This window comes from Hydractinia symbiolongicarpus, chromosome 10 (assembly GCF_029227915.1).
Source record: "Hydractinia symbiolongicarpus strain clone_291-10 chromosome 10, HSymV2.1, whole genome shotgun sequence".
Taxonomy (NCBI): domain Eukaryota; kingdom Metazoa; phylum Cnidaria; class Hydrozoa; order Anthoathecata; family Hydractiniidae; genus Hydractinia; species Hydractinia symbiolongicarpus.
This window is the reverse complement of record NC_079884.1, coordinates 26,882,161-26,903,225: the sequence shown is the minus strand read 5'-3', so window position 1 is coordinate 26,903,225 and position 21,065 is coordinate 26,882,161. Positions and strand designations below refer to the sequence as shown.

Sequence of the window (21,065 nt, the reverse complement as noted above, 5' to 3'; positions counted from 1 at the left end):
ACGCCTGGTAAATTTGTCTGTGTTGAAGAAAGTAACCTTAAATCGAGTTCAGAAAAAAAAGTTCCTTTAATCAAAAAATCAAATATAGAAACATTTACCTCTTCTATAAATCAAAGTTTTTATGAGGTAGTTTTTTATTTAAGCACAGAGCTTCATATATATTTCTTTGTTATCTTTGTTATTGTGGATAGGATAAAAAATTAATCTTTGTTCCTTTTAAATAAATTTATCCTGTAAATCTCTCACTGTTAGTCTTTGTAATTTCATTGAACAGTGGTAATTACCAATGTTCAATAAAATTTAAAAAAAAAACGAAATGAAAATAAAACAACTGAGTTAAACTCAAATCTTGGCGATAGAAAAACGAAATAACCGAACCCGTGTTTAAAAAAAATTTTCTAATCGAAATTATCGAAACCAAGTCAAAATAACCAAGACAAAAAACTTGGTTTCATTTATTTCGAAAAAAACTGAGATTCTTGGTTGAGATTCTAACGGTGATATCGGACTTGCATCGAAATGTCGTACTAAACTGACGATGTTTTCGATTTTCTAATAAAATTTGTACATTTCTAACGATTTTGAAGGACGTAGTGTAAACTGATCAAGTTATCTGTCTAAAAATTGTTATCTGTATAGTCTCACACATTCAATAGAGTGAATGTTATTTTTGTTGCCAGTCTTGTTTACTTGCTGTTTTTAAATGAAAACAAGTTGTTGCTTTATAAAAATAATATATTTAGATATTTTAAAAATATACATCAAAATTATTATTCAATCATACCTTCAAGAAAGAACTCGTGCATTAACACAATTTAATGACTATGTGAAGAATATAACACACTTTCTGGATCAAAACACAATTGCGAGGAATGAAAAAAAATAAATGATTGATGTTGTTAACCAACTCTTATAAAAAAGGGATCCGAGCATGAAAGAGATAATTACATCAACTTCTGTTTTCCCATCTTCGAGGTTTGATTTGCATACAATATTTTCTAGTTGTAATTTTGTGACTGTTTTAAACTATCAACTTTACCAGTCATAAATAGCAAAAACATACCAAAATATTGTTGATGCAGAAATTTCCACAATCATTCAAATTTGTAAATTGTAGTTGTAATAATGAAATTTTGACTAGATTAGCAAAATCTTTTCAGGCACCGATCAGTTTGTGTTATATCTTTCGTGACTTGCAAGTTGTTTGTTATTATCAAAATATAATTGAAGGTGGTTTCATTTGTCCTCTAACTTAACAACATTTTAAATAATTTGGTAGAAATGTTATTGTTTAGAAATACTTTATGCAGAAGATACAATGGCAGGTGTATATAAATACATAGCTACTGGAGCTGCCAGCACAGATAATGTCAACTGGATTTTGTTGCAGAAGAGAAAAGGTATTTTGGGATACTATATTAATTTAGCAAAGTATGTAGATATAAAGTACATCAGATTTATTGAGAGGAAAATAATATTTTCTGCAAAACTACATCAAGATTATGTATTTTAAATTATAGTAAAGTTAGTTAAGCCGAATATCTTATTGAATATTTAAAAAAATTACCTGTATAGTAATGTAAAGTCATTTAAATGCTAAATCATTGCCCCTAATGGTTTTGTTTATAACTATTAAATTGCAGTAGGGAGGACAATTGAAACATGTTAATGTGGGCAACTGCTTTGTGAAATTTTGCAATTAAAAATGTTGCCAGTGTCACCTGGTAATTAAATGTTTACCATTTCCTTAACTAACACCATTAACCTCTGATTTAAGTAGGTTAAATGATTTTTAAAGAAGAAAGTGGCACACAACCAAACGTTATCATTTTCTTCTTTATTTGTGTTTCTGTTTATTTCTGACACCTTTTAAGGTAAAGCCAAGGTAAGTAAATTTTGACCTGTTTTTAATTGGTATACAGGATATTTTAAAGAACAAAACCATCTTAATTTGAAAGAATTTTTGAAAGTTTGATAATTTTTATTGTATAAACATATTTGTTTGTTAAGAAACCAAGTTATAACAAACACTAGCTTTAAAAAAACAGTTATAAAAAACTTTAAAAAAAATATTTTAATTGTCATATGTAATTCTGGTATCAATGCAGCCATGACTGTTGCCTTAAGTTCATTTAGACAGTTTTGCCTGTTAGTTCTTGTTTTTTTTAAAAAAAAAGTTTCATTTTTTTGCGTTTACACGTGAAAGTAGGTACTGGAAAAAAAACTTGATTCAAGTGCTGTTGCTAATATATTCCTCTATAATTAAGAAGTACTCAATCTCTAAACATAATCCTGGACCTGTTTTTAGAAAAACAGAAGTTAATTAAACAATGAGTCAAGTCGCAACAACAAAATATTATTTAATATTCGCACACTTGGTATCAAGTCTGACGTTTGGTTATCGCACTCAACATTTACCATCTATTGTTGTACATTCTCGAAACCATGTGTAAGTATTCTTTTTTTCTTGTTGTTTATCATGAATAGAATTATCAGCATTATAATTGTTATTATTCTTAACTGTGTTGCACAGGAAATTTCATGCCTCCCTAATCAAAATTATATTAAGAGATTTGTAAAAGTTCTGTGCTTCCATTTTCAGACCTCTTTTTGAGTCTCAGTTAATTATGAAGCTTCATTGTACTGTTTTTGACTATTTGTTTAACTTCCTGACACCTGAACTGAGGAAGAGCAGACTTTTACTGTCCTTGGATGGTCTAATGCATCTGTGTAAGTTGTTGGTTGTACCACATTTACAAGTCCTGGTACAAAGTTAATTGCTTTGTAATGATTTTGCATTTATCCATTTTTCTTGCTCTTCTCTGTTTCTTATCTGTTTCTAATTCAAAAATTCTGTCAAGTTCAGCAAATTTAGTTTTCCTTGTATTTATACACGTATGTTTAGGTTTGCTTGTCAGGATCACACTATTCGTGTAGAACAAGACGACTACATAGATTTTGTTTGTCCTAATGCTGATCATCATGCTTATGCCAATTATCAGGACACTTATGAAAATTTCTATTTCTTGGATCAAGACAAGAAAGCATATGATACCTGCAATGCAACTGGTAAGATTTAGAATAACAATAATGGTAATTCAATAAAAAACATACTTCTTTGTTTCTGACAAAATATATGTATTATGTATTGTACCCTATAATACCATTTAAAAAAATGAGAATGAGAATTAATGAATAAATGAAAGGGCTGGGGAATTAAACAGGTGCTAATTCCATAAAGTTCCTGAATGCCCATTTGGTAGAAGATGTCATTTGTTTAAAGCTTCAGTAGTCCGAATGACTTTTTTGGTGTGAAAATGGCAGTTAATTTTACATATTTCAGGTTATTTGATCTGAATGTAACTTTAGTGTAAACTCACTAATTTTATAGGAGAACTAACGATTGATAACAAGTTGGGCCTAAATTGTTTGTTACAGTGTGCAAAAGAACTGTGTACATTTTTTAAATTTGTGAGCCTTGGTCCTCAAGATATTCTTTTTACTTAAAGACTTATACTATAAATATTCGTTTTTAAAAAATCAAATTAGAATGAGAATGTGCAGAATATTTATACTAGCAATGTTTTTTAAAAACAGGTCTTTCAGGGGATTGTGACAAAAATTAAATTGCAAATGAGCAATATGCAACATTCTTCGCATAGGATTATTGTGTAACATTTCTTAATAAAGGAAAAAAAAAGAATTCTTTAAATCTCTTTCCTGTTATAATTTAAAAATAATATCCTTTTTTAAATACATTAAACAAAAATGATATTAGAATTATACTGAATAATAATTTAAGTTGTAAAACCATAAGAAGACACAAACCAAACTTTAATGAATAATGTTCAATGTTTAAATCATTCAGTAAAATGAAGAAGAGAAATGTTCTAAAATAGCTTTCCAGGTGAACATTGCTATTTTTCAAAAGCAATGTCCACTTTTTGCACGCCTGGATAGCATTTGCGCGTGTGTGGGCTCATCTATTCATAAATATTTTTGAGCTATGTACACTGAATGACATCAAAAATCAACCAAATATGTGTGAACTAAGTTGTTGTTTGTTTAAATTTGGCAGTAGACATTGTAACTATCACTTTTTAAATCACTTTTCAGGTGGTTGGAAGTTTTTGAATTGTAATAAAAATTCACGTACTTATTGGCGTATCGTATTTCGGTATATTGTATTTCCTGACCAGCTGCAGTTTATTGAAGGTCACACTTATTATTTTATTGGTAAGTTTTCCTCTGTTCAATTCAGCATCACTAGTAAAAAGATTAACTAATTGAAAGTTTTATTACCTTAAAGAATATCCATTCTGACGGCAATATAAACTGCTAAATATGCCTGTAGCAGCCTGTTCCATAAATCACTTCCTAGTTAGTCAATAATTCCAAAGGAACAACATTTAAAATGAAGCAGGATAGTTGATCTTGAAGCATTTGCAACTTCAGACTAGATGTACTCTTCAGTGCACAGTTTAATATTCTTTGCATTCATTTTAAGGATTATATAATTTTTTTGTCGTACACATCAAACCTATCTGATCACCTTTTTTATCCTAGGCACTGGTTTTCGAACCGAGGAAAATATAAACAATATGATTGGTGGAAGTTGCAATGCAACTGAAGATGGTAGATATCCATTAAAACTAAAAGTATATGTCTGCACAAGGGAAGAAGTTCTTAATAATACGTGCAATGTTTGCTTGTCAGAAGGTTGTTACTACAAAGGTAAAGCTTCTTATATTCGACTTTGATTGTATTTTTGCTCTTTGTCTTTTTTTATGAAATTTGGTTTTCTTTTTTTCTTAGGTTGCTTACAGACATGTTCTGAGTGGGTGACAATTTCTAAAATAGGTGCAAAAAAAACGTTAGTGCAAAGAAAGCAATGTAATAATACTTTAACAGGTGCATCACATGAAGAATATAGAGAAATAGCTGTTAATTGTAAAGAATGGTCTATAATATCTAGGAAACCATCTGGAAACAAGTGTATTGACCTTCAGAAAAGAGAATGTTTTAGTGCTGAAAATGATACATATACCGATTATCAAGAAGTTGAATCGTTTTGTCAACCTCTAGGACTTAACGGTTAGTTAAAATGGTGTTGTTACTTATATGAGAAAAGAGAACTTTCAAAGTGTTGTATAATCTTCCCTGTTTGACATTTATTTTATTGACACAGAAATAAATTGTTTTTGGGCATATCACTTTAGCAAATCACCTTGTTTTAACAAAGTCTCTTGTGGAGTAGATTGTTTTTTATCACTGTGTAGTTATGCTCAAAACTGTTGATTATAGCGGTTCCAAAGTTGAATTTTCACTTTTTTTCTAGACATTTTAAATTTGCACATTTTGTATTCATCAAATTTGTTATTCACAATCCGCCTTGTGAAATTCTGTCTTAAAAACTTAAAGGTATAAAAAAATTAAACTCATAATAGGAAAAATAGTAAAATTTGGTGTTTTAAACATATACATTTTTATGTAAATGGCAGAGATTTTCTCTCTATCATAAAAATAGATAAATAAAACAGGAAAAGAAATATATTTTGACGCTTAAAACACCATTCTAAATACTTCTTGTTTTTTTTTTTTAAGAAAATAGATATTTTTTTTGAAGTAGCACAATTTTTTTCGATAATATAACAGCATGTCCCGTTTTAGCGTTGAACTTTGACGTAATAATAGATATCTTCACACAAATAGTGTGTTATAGCATATACAAGACCAGTAGTTTTTTGAAATAATGCCAGATTACAACAATATTTTTAATTTTTTAACTATTCAAAACTACTCTTTAGTTGTTATTTGATGAATTAGATATTTAAATTATATTAAAAAATGTGTTTGTGTTAACACAAACCCTTAGATATTTTTAACAACCCGTCTTCCTACCTCCATTCCTAGTCCACCAAAAATCAAAACCATAGCATCAGTAACATATGAGAAATTATTTTGGCATGGGTGATGTCATTTATAATCCCTATGTTGCCATCAAATTATTTTTTACCTGGAATTAGTTTGTATCAAGACATTTTACAGTTGTCCCTACAGTTTTCAGGCTTTTTATATATCTACCTCAATAGTGTCAATTACTTTGCAGCCAGAACATGCCAAAACGAAACAATCCATTTCGAAAATAATCTTGCTAACGCCAGCAACTTTTAGCACCTAATTGAATTTGGATCCACTGTAAACATTGACAAGTTCAACCTGTGTCTAATATAGAAATAGTCTGTATATTTTTTTGAGAGATAAGCACAAAAGAATCCGTAGTTATCTACACTTATTTTCACCAAGATCATATAACCATAAGTTGTTTTTTGTTGTAAAGTTATATGCCAAAAGCAATGTGCTGTTAATAGATCAAAATAAATAGTGACAAATTCCAACAACATGAATGTGACAAATCTTTTGAGAAATTTTTATTCAGTTCAATTAAAAAAAAATCAAGGCACTTCTTTAAAAAAAACAAAAGTTTAAACCTCTGTGAAGATTTAAATAAAGTTTTTGCATTTCTATTTTCTGATGTTTTTAACTGTATAAGTGGATGTTTACATGTAGGACAGCCTGTCTGCTCCCAATTTAATTCATGGAAAAAATTTTGGCTTCTTATTCTTACATTTTGGTGTTGTTAAGGCTAATTGCAATCCTGGTACGAATTCTCTTGTTACTGGTGGCAACTATTATTTACAGTAGGTGTTGTCAGTTATATAGCATTTTTTTTTCTTACATTCTAGCTTCCCCGAGTATTAAAGATAGCCATGATAAAAGATTGCTGATCATTGGAGCCATTGCTACAGCTATTGTTGTGCAAATTATTATTATCATTTTTATTGCTTGTCTGAAACATAGAGGTAAGCAATGTTTATATTAATGCAATTAATTTTTTTACGGACTATTTATATAGGTGGGCTGGATTTAGACAATGAAAACGTTAAATAATGCAGAACAAAAGAAATAATTTTCATAACAAAAGAATTTAATTATGTGAGCATGATAAACCATCTTGCCCAGGCGGGCCATTATGCTTGTTACTGTCTATATGAAGTTTTATCTAGCTTGCTTACTAAAGCAAAATAGGTGAGATCTCGGTAAGGGGCAAGCTCGCTTCTCCATTCAAACGAAATTTAAATTCCTTCAAAAATAGCACTCAGGCGAGATCACTGCAAACGGGCTGACCCTGCAACCAGGCTGGCTCAGCTTTCATGTAAACAGCCTCTAGGAGGTTATTCAGATGGAATTTTTTATTCAGGGCAAAAATCTGTTAATCACACATTCAATCTTAATAATGTGTAAAAATTTGTAATATTTATAATCTAAGTTTCATTTTTAACGTTTCGAAAAATTTGTTAAAATTGTTAAAGTAAAAAAGTGGTCAATTCAAATTATCAGAAAAACAAAAATAAGAAAATAGAAGGAAAAGCTGAAAAAATAATCCTTGATATTCGATTTTATTTGTTTAGCAAAACGAAAATACTTAGTGAGTTTAAATTTACCATATGCTTGTGTTGTGGTGTATTTACAAAAAAAGTTCAATCGCATTGGTGTTAGCCTTTTTCACTATGCTTATATTTTTAATTTGTCATGGATTTTAGTTATACATTTACTGCCATATATATAACACATTTTACACGCTTTAAACAGGTTGCATTTTCTGTTAAAAGTAACGCTGGCTCAAAAATCTTCTCTTGTTCTCAAGATTTTAATGTTATAGTTGCAGGTTTAGTGTCCATCTTAAAATATACCACTGTTTTTATGAATGCGAGATAGGCTTCAGTTTGTTTAGTGGAATTACAAATATTAAATTTTTTTAATTTTCGTACTAAAAGATAATGAAAGATACTAAAACAAAATATTGATTCGATCTCTCCATTCCTTACTTAAAAGTTTTAAATACTCATAATTTACTCAAATTCTTCTTATTCTCATTAAGTCCATGAAGTTATCTATCGTAGGGGTGTATAGTCTTTCATGCTTACTTTTAAAACGTATTTCTATCTTCATTTTTATTTTGATTCACGAATACTGATTGCTTTTTTTTAGGTATCATATGTAGCAACAACAACAATACCAAGCAAGAGTTGCAAGCAAACAAGGCAAAAATAAAGAGCGCTACTCCAAAAGGAAATACTTCTTATTACAACGTGCACAAGGGGAAAGGTAAAAACATAAATTCAAATGAAGATAGTTTTTACGCAGATTTGGATCTACATAAAACTGAGCAGAATATTTATGCTGATTTGAATCATGATCGGGAACAGTCATCCAATGATTATATAAACACATCGAATTATGAAGTAACGATAAACACACATTAGTTATGTATATTTCTTTTATTTTCGAATCTTTACAACAATTTTTTTTATGCTGCTAAAACTTCTACTCATATTTTTCTTTTACATTAAATAGACTTTTGTGGAAAAATAACTTATGACATCATTGTTATTTACATTTTGAGTAACACTTTATACGAAGAAGAACAAAAAATATCTTAATGTAAATGTCAACAATTAAAGATATAAACTGCACCATATCACAATGTACACTGATGTATGTAAGTTGTATTACACAAGAAATAATCATTTAAATCCTTAAATTAAATCATAGGAAATTTTGATTTTGCTTCCAACCAAAGTATTTCTAAGAATTCTATAATACAGACAGAATCATGTAATTGCATTTTTTTTGAAAGCTCTTCTGTACACTCTACATTTTTATCAAGTTTTCACAGTAGCTGCGTATTTTAAAGGTGTATTTTAAACGTGGTTAAAGTTAGAATAAATATTTCAACTTATAAATGACAAAACTTTGTATTATTATTTTATATTTTATGTAATTAGGAATAATGTAAAAAATTGAAATATTAGTGTTGTGAGGGAGTAAATGTTACTCTATATCAGTCAATTTTTATATAAATTATTTATTTATTTAACTTGGAATTTTACGTTTTTTAAAAACTGTATTATTTTTTCAGCGCTAGTTTAATAATTATAAAAACAAATATTTTAAAATTAATCCTTTTTCCTTTTGATTAAATTCAAATCTTTATGTTAGTCTTGATGAGATTTGGTGACTAGTATTGGTGATCTCATTGAACAGTGGTAAACTGATCAAGTTATCTGTCTAAAAATTGTTTCTCTGTATAGTCGCACACATTGAATAGAGTAAATGCCATTTTTGTTGTCAGTTTTGTTTACTTGCTGTTTTTAAATAAAAACAAGTTTTTTCTTTATACAAATGATGTATTTAGATGTTTTAACAAACTTTGGAGACTGGATTGCTGGATCACTAAATTAAAATCCAACCATACCTTTTCAGAAGAAACAATGCATGTATATAAAGATTATAGAACGTTTTCGAAATCAAATCTTAATTGTAAGAAATGGAAGAATTTATGATGCTGCTAACCAGCTCTGGTTGTTTGCATGTTGCAAAAAGTACACGATGCAAATGCGTTTGGATATATGATAATTGAACTGAGAGTTAGCAGAACTTCTTGTTTTCGTCCATGCAAGGTTTGATTTTTATTTCATATTTCATAGTTTTTGTTATTTTGTATCAATCACAGCAAGCCAGCTAGTATAATTTGTCAAATATTTTTTATTTTTACATCCATTTCTTTACCAATCCTAAGTATTTTTTATACGATCTTCAACAGAAAATATTGCAAATTTGTGAAGCTGTTGTTCTGAAGTATTGATTTCAACTAGTGGAACAAAAAAATATTCAATAGAGGTCAATGATCATTATTTTATATCTGTTTTGGATAGCTTTTTCTTATATTTCTCTCTTATATACTCCATGTTATAATCTTCTTTATTTTTAAGTAGTTTTGCACACAAGTCACATGTTCGACGTTTTTTTTTCAATATTTGCCATAGCTGATATTTTTCTTGATCATGGGAATATACACAGACGCTGATACTTAAAAATGGCAGCTATTTTTTTCTTCACTGCTGGTAAAGGTACATCATTTATCTTTGTTAATTTCCAGAAAAATGAAAGATGCTACATAACAGAAGAAGTATTTTGATTTGCTTGTAATTGTACAGCATCACATAACTTTGATAATTCAATATTTTTAACCGTTTTTCTATTTATTTACGAATTGAATATTAGTTGGGCTGGTTCACTGTTTTGCGAGTGAAATTGGTAAAGCATTTTGATGCACAAAAGATGTTAAGGTTACTGTAGAGGAAAAAACTCACTTGATGAGTAGTCTCAGAAAAACCCTTATAATTTATCAATACTGTTATATTTTTTTTTATGGTGTTATTTTCGTGAGATGGTAATTTTCCAAAAAGAAAATATAATGAAATAAACACACACCAATTTTTCTTCACCGTACGTTTTAAAATGGCTTCTTTTTCCAAACGCGTGGTCGTTTTCGCACCATTATATTCAGCACGAATTAAATTCAAAAAGGTTCCCGGTTTTTTTTTTCTAATAGCGTCGTTATGAAATTATTTGTAATTATATATAATCATTCAAAAAAATGCATATTTTTTTCTTTCTGTCGTCATAATTCGCTAATCAGTAATTTATACAAAAAAATCCGGGAACCTTTTGTGCATAATTTATTCAGCTTTTCATTACCGAAAATTTCAATGGGTTAATAGGAAGCTTTCGGAAAAAGAGACCACAAACGAAAAGGCATGTATGCGAAAATTTACTAACGAGATATTTGTTTTTAAAGATTTTCGTAGGTGTTATAAAAATGTGTGAACTGAGTATGCAGAAAGATGATTGAAGTGCGAACTTTTTCTTTATGCTGAATATGCGTGCACGCGTTCAGAATTATTAATAGACAGAAGTCAGGTTTACAGGAGACAGCTCATATGCATATTCCTTAACTTTGATTTTTTTTAATTCGATAGTGAAAGTTAACTATCTAAAAAATATTATTATGCATATTTTTATACGGGAGTTCCATATTATGCACAATGTTTACAAAAAGTATGCTCAACTCATTTTGCACATATTTTTTCAAAGGTGTGAAGGATATAACACCTCTAAAAAGGCTTTTTCCAGAAAAAAGGGATGTTCCAAATATTTTCATAAAATATAAAATATGTCATTGGAAAGAGATTTTTTTTTTCTGTATTTCATGAATTTTTTGCAAAAAACCTAAAAAAAAAATTGTTTCCTTTACAGTAACCTTAAGGAAATTATTAAAGAATTGCCACACATGAAACTAAGGCCTTTTTGGCACCAGCATGTATGCAGTAGAAAGTAACATACAGCTTGTATTTGTTTTTTATGTTACCTTAACTTATAGCGGAGATGGTGTAGTGGTAGTGCATTCGACTTGTAATTATAAGGTTTCAGGTTCGAGTCCGCACTCCGGCGCACTTTAATTGCAGTGTTGTCAGCCCGTTTGGTGCCATCTTTTGTCCGCTAACCGGCTTGTGTGGCAGGCAAGCAAGTTAGAGCAATGCTATACGTATCTCCGGCGGTAATGTAACAAAGTTACAGTCGGAGGGGAGAAAGAACCAACCGTTAGGTCCCCAAGGACGTTAAAACTTCCCGTTACTGAGTTACTTACTTACCTGAAATACATATTCAGTATTTTCTGAACTCTTTGACGTTTACGTTCTAAAAAAATATTCCAATCTATGGAAATGCATGTGATAACAAAAACGTTTCTTTATAAGTAAGTCTATGGTAAATTTGGTTTCTCCAAAAATCCTAAATTTGTTCATAATTATGCTTCTTGTTTGTGCATCCCTATTTAGTGTTTTCTGTTTGTTTTTGTTCAATTGTTGAGTTCCTTCATTGCAGCAATTTTAAGTTGAATTTCTGAGTTCTTCGTTTAATCCATTTTTTTTTTTTTTTTACTTCTAAAATTACCAAGAGCTCCTTTAAAAGTAAATTTAAAAAAAATTGTTGTTATTTATTTTAACCTTCCTGGTACAGATGAAGTTCTATAAAATGACCTGTTTCTGTCTGTCTGTCCGTTACCAAATTTTTTTTTAAAAATTAAGCTTTCTCTGATTTTTTGCACGAAGTTAGAGAACAATGAAACCTCGAATGTTACAACGTTTGATTTTATAAAAAAAAATCTTACCGGCTCAAAAATGCGAAAAATGAGGAAGAACGTTCCAAAAAACGACATTTTCAGGCTTTGATCATTAGTTTTTTCTAATTTTTGCACAATGACAGGAAACAATAGACCCTCGAATGTGCTGAAGACAGTTGGTGGATTTGTAGCAAAAATATGGGTTTTAGGATATTTCTCAGGATTTGATTATCAGTGCATTCTAATTTTTTGCACAATCATGACCATCAAATGTGACAAAGTCAGTTATTTTCGAAGAATAGTGAATTCGTAGGCAAAATGAGTCCAAGATTTAAAAATATGGATTTTCGAACTTTCTGACGATTGGACTATTAGTCTTTTGTGATGTTTTATATCCAGGTAGGTCTGTTGAAGTTCTTATATTTATATTAAGCATGTTGTACTGCATACTGAGATGATTTCCACAGAAAAACACAACGTGAGTAAGTGTAACACAAAGAAGACCAATGAATAATTTTTTGTCTCTTTACAATGGTTACTATGGTTTATATAAGTTTTATGTTTTTATGTTGCTTCAAATTTTGCATTTATTTTACATTAGTTGTTCAACAATTATGGAGTGTTATGAGTAATTAGTTGTTGACGTCATACAGTACCACAGCGAGGCGTGTTTGAGTTGACGCATTGTTCGATGCTGCATGAATAACAACGTGGTATACACCACTACATTGTTCGTAGTTTTCATTTTTCAATCTAATATTGATTTATTATGATAATTATGATAATTATTCAATTATTTCTTTGGTGCTTTATATTTTAATTAGGTACTTGCAAAAGTTAGCTATCTGTTATTTAACACTGTTCCGTTTTTTAATCCTGTGCAGTGCAAATTCCGATCTTAGTGGAATAATATTCTGTTTCATGTTCGAAATTGTCTACACACCATCAAATTTTAAATGTCAAAGAGCATTTAGTATTTTCATAAGTTGAAGAGAATGTTATGTCTATTATAATCAGCCTTCAACGTTTTATTTGTTAAACAATTTTTTTAAAAAACTAACACATTATATTTCTGCCGCAAATACCGCATGATGATCATATCATTGGCAACCAGGCTAAATTACAACGTTGTATTGTAATACAGCACGTTGTACTATCACGTATTTATGAGCTCTTTTTACCTCTGTGTTGATGGTTGTGCATTGACCATAATGCACACCTTTTCTGGGAATAATGTTTTTTTAAGCACGTAAGTTCTACGTGTGAGTAATTTGCTTTTTTTCTCCAATGAAGCATACCTGTATGTGTGGTCAAATTTTAAATTCACTGCCCACAGTATTTTGTAGCAGGATTTTTTCATAGTCGAAGCTTAATTTATCATTAGCAAGAGGGACATCGAACAACCGACTCTTGAGTGAGGGGGGGAATGTCATCGAACAACTGAACACTGAGTTATGGAGGGTGAGGAAGGGGTCATCGAGCAACTAAGTACTAAGTGAGGAAGGGTGTCATCGAACAACTGAGTACTGAGTGAGGGAGGGCGTCATCGAACAACTGAGTACTGAGTGAGGAGGGAAATGTAATCGAACAATTGAACACTCAGTGAGGAAGGGGATCAACTGAATACTAAGGTAGGGAGGGGGTCATCAAACAAGCACTAAGTGAGGAAGGGGGCCATCAAACAACTGAGTATTCAGTTAGGGGGGAGGGGGGTACTTTTTACGAGAATAAATGTTTATCTTCAAAATATTAAAAAATTATATTTAGGCATACTAAGTTTTTATTGACAGTAAGTCTGTTGTCAAGTTTTTAATAAAAGATTCCCACAAAACGCTATGATCACCACAAAAACGCTTTAGGAATCATTAAACAACAGCGAAAAGTAACACAATTATATTTAGAGACAATTAAGAATTATTCCAGGCTTTGTACGACTCTGAAGAATCATTAAGGTTAATTTACATTATACAAGTAGGAGATAATGGGGAAGGGATGAATAATTTGGTAGGTTGATAGTAAAATGGATTGCACCCTCTGTGATGTTGCATCACATTTCAAATACAAAGATGTATGGCCAGTTAAGATTAACTTCCACTTGTTTCAATATAACCCATTTTATTTTGGTTGAGTAAACTGTTCATCTGTTTCAGTGAAGACACTGATTTTCTAGCCCAAGTATGTGCCGAGTCTGTAATCGAAATTATAAACAAAAGATTGTCATTAACGGTAAATGCATTTGTGTTACGACAATTTGCTCGACAATCTCTGTTACGACAATTTGTTCCACAATCTCTGTTACGACAATTTGCTCGACAATCTCTGTTACGACAATTTGCTCGACAATCTCTGTTACGACAATTTGCTCGATAATCTCTATTGCGACAATTTGTTCAATTATCTTTGTTACGACAATTTGCTCGACAACCTGCGTTACGGCAATTTGCTCGATAATCTGTGTTGTGACAATCGATAAGTGTAACTTATATTTGCATGTCATGCTGTAAATAATTTTTTAATAATATAGTCTTAGTGTTTTGCCACGTTTAGTTGTTCAGATTTATGACCTTTATATTTGATATCTTCACAAAAAGTATTTAACATCAAAGGAGAGAGAAGGAACCAAGTTATTTCCTCCCTCAATATTAATTTGCATTAATTTCGATTTTTTAATTTTTTTTCTGAAGGTTATGCTGAAAAAACCGACATTGATGTTGAAAATGTGACTGTTGTAATTAACGAACAAAAAAAGTTCAATTAGACAGCGTGGTTTGTTAATCGAAGCTGGATATCGTAGATCATTGTTATTAGAAGAACTCATCACTTCTAATTACGCACTATTACCTGTGGTAAACAAAAGCGACTTCTTTCCACGGGGGAAATTTTAATTCTTTATAATATTTCTTATGAAATTATTTGGTCGTCATATTACTATAACTATCACTTCAATCATTTTTGGACGTCTATTTAGGCCTCGTTACTTGTTCTCAAAGACAAATCATCTTTTCCACCTAATGCTGTGTGTTTTTTTTTTTAAAAATTAATTATCTGGGTGTAAAAGCCAGATTAATGGGTTTAAAAGGGCTAACAGATTAATTCTGTTTTAAGAAAAGGACTTTGTGTTTCTCTGGAAAGTATTCAAATTATTGATTTGGAATTGTGCCAAGATTGTCTACTGAATTTCTATCAAGCGAACTCATCTGAATATTTTTTTCTCCTGTCCACCTTAAAGTCATTAAATATTTCACGCCATCGACGAAACCAATTAAGTGAAGAAAAGGTTAACCATAACAAGTTGATATTTGTGAGAGAGAAGGTTACATCAATGTCTTCCTTTTTGCACTTGATATACAAAACATAAACATGACTGCTACAACTTCATATATGAATTCATATTTATTATAAAATACTCCCACATAACATATTTACAAAAGTAAAATAAATCGGAAAAAATGAATTTTTTGTTTCACCAAATGTTTTTGCATGTTTATATTTCTAACAGTTCGAACGTCTAACTTTGATTTATTTTCTTCTTTATTATTTACATCAATTTATTTTCACGCAACATCCCCGGTTTGATTTTCTATTTATTATTTTCTTCTGCTATATAATAGCCTCCTGCACTTCATCGTATATTGGCATTTGTGACTTTAAACTTGTCTGCCTTGATGGCCCACCATTAGATAGGTCAATACTGGTCAATCTGGATTGTCTAGACGAGGCATCGCTGTAGTGTCTCATCAACTGAGCTGTTGATATTGCGCTCGAATTTCTGTTCACTCTGTTTCGTCCTGGTCTTCTGGGTTGATAGTGGCGATATGCGATCGGATCTGGACTGGTAAATACACTCTCGTCCCCATAATGAAAAGAAACACTTCGGTTAACACTGGAAGGAGAGAAAGCTGAGTGACTTCTTTCGAGGTACTGTTTCCCTTCTGATGTGTATGATGGTGGTGGCGGTATCTCATCACTTCCGAAATGAAATATTTCTCCCGTTATCACTTCATGTTCAAATACTTTGTTGGTATGACCATTGGATGCTAAAAAATAGGGTTCGCGAAGGTTATCATTTATCTCGCTTATTGAAAATAGACTTCGTATGTTATACTACACTGTTGTTGTTGATTACAAAAAGAAAAATGGCTGACGTTTTAATATTTAAATTGACCAAAAAAGAAAGAATTTTTTGATAGGATTTTAATAAGCGTCTCAATGAAGGCGAAGGGAATCAGAGTAACAAATTTTTTGTTACTTTTTATTAACACGTATTGATCTGGAAAAGTCAAGAAAATGGAAGCCTGACAAAAAGGAAAATCTAATTACTAAAAGAGAAGTCTTGGATTTGGGTCATAACTTATGCAACAGGCTAGGCTGAAAAGTTGAAAAGCTTATCTAACAAGCAAGTTACAAAACAAGAAGTCCTTTAAAAGTTTTTTGAAGTACTGTTTTGTAGATAAAAAAATAGCAACTGAAAGCTGATATTGTAAAGTTAGTAACTTTATAGCGACTATGAGGCTGAAATTAGAAATTCGTCCGTGTAACTGAGGCTAAAACGAATAATGAAATTTCTTATCAAAAAAACTTGTCTGAATAACTCATTTTCGTCAAATTGTTGAGATATACTTACGAGAATTGCTTTGTATGCTTGATGGTGCACTAGTTAGAACCGCGTTTGTTTTTGTGGGGCATCTCTTGTTGTGTTGATAACGCATACACATCACGCCAATCACCATACCAAACAACAAAGCAAGTATTGCAGCACCGATTGCAATGTACAGTTGGAAATGGATATCACCCTCTTCAGCATCTCCTCTTACTAACATAAAAAAGGAACAAATTAATAAATATGAATTAAGTGAAATTCAGAAATAAAAATGGAAGTGAAATTTAGAAATAAAAGTGGAAATGAAATTACCTGCTTGAGATATCCTACATGTAACGTTGACTTCTTTTTGTTCAACATAGTTGAAACCAACACCTGAACAGGACCGTATGGCTACTCCATAACACGTGCCGTTAACTTCGTATTCCCTATCCCCTTTCAATTTCCACTTTTCGCATGACATTTTCTCACATGGTTTGCTTATCTTTCTTGTTTCTGTGTACGATTTACCAGTAAATACAAAAGTGCAGTTTCTCTCTTGCACTATATGACATTCTCCATCACTGTAATATTGTGTTGTGATATTTCTCCATTTTGTATAGCTTGGTGGTTGACAGTCAATTTTAATTTCTTTGGTTTTATTCATTGTAACACCTAACGCATCGCTCACACATAATTTTCGTTGTTTCATGTAGCAGTTTCCGTTGCTATCTTGATAAAATGTCTCGTTTTTAAGCTGGCAATTTTGTTGACACTCTAAACAAGGTTTACACACTTTTGATTATAAGAATATTAGCGCTGGGTAATAGCTAGTGATGATATCTTTATTAAAGAGATATGTATATCATAAAGTCTTTCAAATTCATTGGATTTTGTACTTTTAAACCGACAGATTACTTACTTTGAGAATCTTCAATTTCGCAATCTCCCCTTTTAACCTCCTCATCGGTGCAAACGTAAACTTTGAAGCGAAGTTTATAATCTCCCTTGTTTTTAGTTCGAGAACAGCTGCCTAGTTGGAGTTGTTCTAGATACATTTTTGTCCTAAATGACGTTGCTAAAAAAGAAAAGTACGACATTAATACGACGTTGGATTCAAGTGTCGTGCGTTAAAACAAGTGTCGGTGCAAACTTACCTATAAACCGATATGTGTGTCCTGGACGGAAATCTATTGCAGTTGAGTCTTTTTCTTGTTTTGGTATAAATCTGAATATGTCATAGCCGTTGCATGCCCTTAATAAGGGAAAATATCCGCGCCCCCTTGGATGAGGGTAGCATGTTTTGTTGACTGGGTCTACTGTGTCACACTGTAACCATACGATACCAGCTAAAAGCAAAAGCATGTCAATAAGGAGAATATAAAAAAGAAGATTGTACAAGTTTTCAAAAAGATTTCCTTAGGATCCCTTACATCTTGCATCGCAGTTAACATACTCGTCTTCTGTTTTGACGTAGTAAAGAGTTTCAAATATTCTTTCTTTTCGTACGTCTTCTATTTCTTGTTTATAGTTGGCGTATACTTGATGCGGACACACCAAATTGGTCGCCACCCCCGGCGGAACTCGATAAATTGGTTCTTCACACCCGAAACTGAAATAAAAAACGCAATATCTCACTGAGGAGTCATACTAGCATAACGTAAATATATAACCAAAGGTTTATGATAAATTTTTCCCAGAAACTTAAAAATAACATTTGCTTTTAATTCATTTAAAAAAACACAAAACTAAACTAATGGTACTTACAAAGGATTATATGGATCAAAAAACAGAGGTGTAGTAAGATTCAACTCGCAAGTTACTGATACCACGAGCAATACGAAATAGCAGGCTTGTTTTAACATGTTGAATGTGTTTTTCGCTGGAACAAAATTAATAACAATCAAAAAATGGCTTCAAGATATACATGAGATAACACTTGTTGTTAATGAGACATTTATCAAAATGGTGGTCATTCGGAAACAACATTCTATTGATAACGCACCCAGTCAAATGACGCATATATTCACGATAAACAAACGTTACAAAATCTTTTGTTAGTGACTTCTATTTCAGCCAGAAAATCAGACAACAATTGTGTTACGCAAGCCTATGTTGTTGTGCTGAGAAAGTAACTATGTATGTTATGTAAGACCATGTTGGTGTCATTAACGAAGTTGCCATGACAACCTAATTAGTGAGTTAATTCGGTGCGGAATACAATATCAGTAATATAGAAATAAAATCCATTTTTGTTTCTGTAAAATTATTTGAACAACAACAATAACAACAAACAAATAAACAAAAAGTGACGACAATAACAAGAATAATAAGACTAAATTTATTTTCTTTGTTGATGTGTTACTTGTTCGTTCGTTCGTTAATGCTGTTGTTGCTCTGGTTGCTTTTATTGTTGTAAATATTTTTAAAAAGTGTTTAGTTGATTTCACTTCAATGAAACAGAGGCAGCATTGTCAAAATTGTCAAATTAGGTGTATGTCATCAGCGTCATTGATCCCTCATGAAGTAAACAAGTTTATAATTGTTGCAATTATAATTAAAACTGACTCAAATTGTCACATTTTAATTAGCGCGTAATGATGCATTTACGCAAATCTATTCTCTCATCAGGATGCTATATTTCTTTCATATTTCCTTCTTCAGTAAGACTTTAAAACAAAAAATTATTAAATCATTTTAACTCGTTATCTTCTCATTATATATATTCACGCTCTTCCAAGCTAATATGAGTTATTTAAGTCAACTTGAGTCGAGTCACGTGACTTAAGCAGATGTCGTTGTTAATATTGAGGAGTGACGAAAAAAAATGTTCGTGTTTGTGGCAGGCTTTCAAATATTAAAATTTGTGGCGACGTGGTTTACATTAATATTAATTATATGACTCTTTTTTTCGTTATGTTCCCTTATAAAGAAAAAGATTTTTTAAAATTTAGAATTTTTAAATTACTTAAATTTGATTGTTGACCCTAAGAAATATAAAAGGTTTTTCTTTAACATGTGAGGCTTTAACAGATAAGTAATAACCAATAGAAAAAATGCTGATGCCAGCAAAAACTTGTATCATTCGGAAATATTTTTTCTTAAAATTATATGTAACCTATCTGAAATTTAATGACAGCCATTTTGGGTGGGTTCAGGGGTTTCGGTTGACCAAGAGTGGGTGTTTGTCCATTGACACGACTTCTTACTATGATGATGTACCCACCTTCGCAGACAGTTTTTTTGGTTTTTTTAATATTATCAATTTAACTCAATATTTCTTTTTATTTTTCCACAGTCGAGCAAATGTTTTACATACTTAAGGTATTACTAAAAATGTTCTTGTCGTGGCTGTTGTTGTTATTGTTGTTGTTGTTGTTTTTGATTTTGTTGTTTTTGTTGTTGTCTTTTTTTAAAACTCGTTATTCTTCCTTAAACTTATATATGTCGTAGAATAATAATTTTCACAGCACAACTCAGACTTCAACAATAAAAAATGTAAGAAAAATCCAAACTAGTTATCACTCACCTTGAATTCAATATAATACTAACATAATGTTGATGTTGTGACCATCTGTCAAAAAGTCGCTGTATTAATGAAGCTTCAATTGGCAAAAATCTAATTACCTTCCCAAACGATGTACTGCGGTGACTTTCTATTGTCGTCTTCTTTTGTGTTCTTTTTTCATTATTGACAGTAATAAATTACCATGAGTCACTACTTTAAGAAGGTCGCTGTGTTTCCTCACAATTGACTTTCTGTTCGAAATGAAACAAAGAACATGGAAGCTTCTGTAATAACATACATTTGGTCAATGTTTAATACTTCCGGATTTTTATTTTTTGTAAAAAAGACTTGCCAAAAACATATTTTTATTTATGAACCTCCATTTGACTGGCGTTATATAATTACTTTAACGTGATATTTAGTTCCCGTATTTTATCTGTAATTTTATTTACAAATGTCGGCACAAAGGTCGTTGACATAAAATTGCGCGGGCCGTTGACACAAGACAGAAGCACGGACAGTTAGCACTTGATGGAATTAACAGGTGTCAAAAGTTACCAGGCCCCACTTTTAAGTGACTGGACCATACCAATTGTATGAAATGAAAGAAAGGGATGTTGTGTTGCAATAATTGCGTTTAAAAAAAGCATGTCTATATTTATTACAGCAGTCTGTGGTCCAAATTGAATCCGCACTCACAATATCATGTATTGTGTGGTTGCCAGGTATTGCTTTAAGTTGCTCTCGTACCAGATTTCGTTACCGAGTTACGCCTCTCAATGTGTTTATTTCTGTCATGTGCATGAAGTTTAAATGTAAATAGCGACATGACTGAAATTTGAAATTTCTTCACGGAAACTCATCTGAGACTTCACACATTCTAAAGCTTGATTTATTTTTAAGAAGATATTTCCGATTCTTCAGGGCATGGTAATTAGTCAGAAGCGGAG

General features: G+C 31.2%; 2 protein-coding genes across 2 annotated transcripts; one reads left to right on the top strand and one right to left on the bottom strand.

Moving 5' to 3' along the window:
• The first annotated feature begins 309 nt into the window (after positions 1-309).
• Positions 310-19,958, top strand: LOC130613229 (uncharacterized). Its single transcript, XM_057434568.1, has 9 exons — positions 310-975; positions 1,296-1,400; positions 2,309-2,449; positions 2,906-3,069; positions 4,117-4,236; positions 4,567-4,734; positions 4,816-5,094; positions 6,747-6,863; positions 8,053-19,958. Exons 3-9 carry the CDS (start codon positions 2,331-2,333, stop codon positions 8,325-8,327), a joined length of 1,242 nt encoding a protein of 413 aa, XP_057290551.1. The 5' UTR covers positions 310-975; positions 1,296-1,400; positions 2,309-2,330; the 3' UTR covers positions 8,328-19,958.
• On the bottom strand, positions 15,629-20,293 carry LOC130613227 (uncharacterized). The gene is made up of 8 exons (XM_057434562.1): positions 20,137-20,293; positions 18,375-18,489; positions 18,041-18,219; positions 17,765-17,956; positions 17,530-17,685; positions 16,941-17,384; positions 16,653-16,841; positions 15,629-16,065 (listed from the first exon to the last, which is right to left on the bottom strand). Exons 2-8 carry the CDS (start codon positions 18,470-18,472, stop codon positions 15,629-15,631), a joined length of 1,695 nt encoding a protein of 564 aa, XP_057290545.1. The 5' UTR covers positions 18,473-18,489; positions 20,137-20,293.
• Between the last annotated feature and the right edge of the window lie 772 nt (positions 20,294-21,065).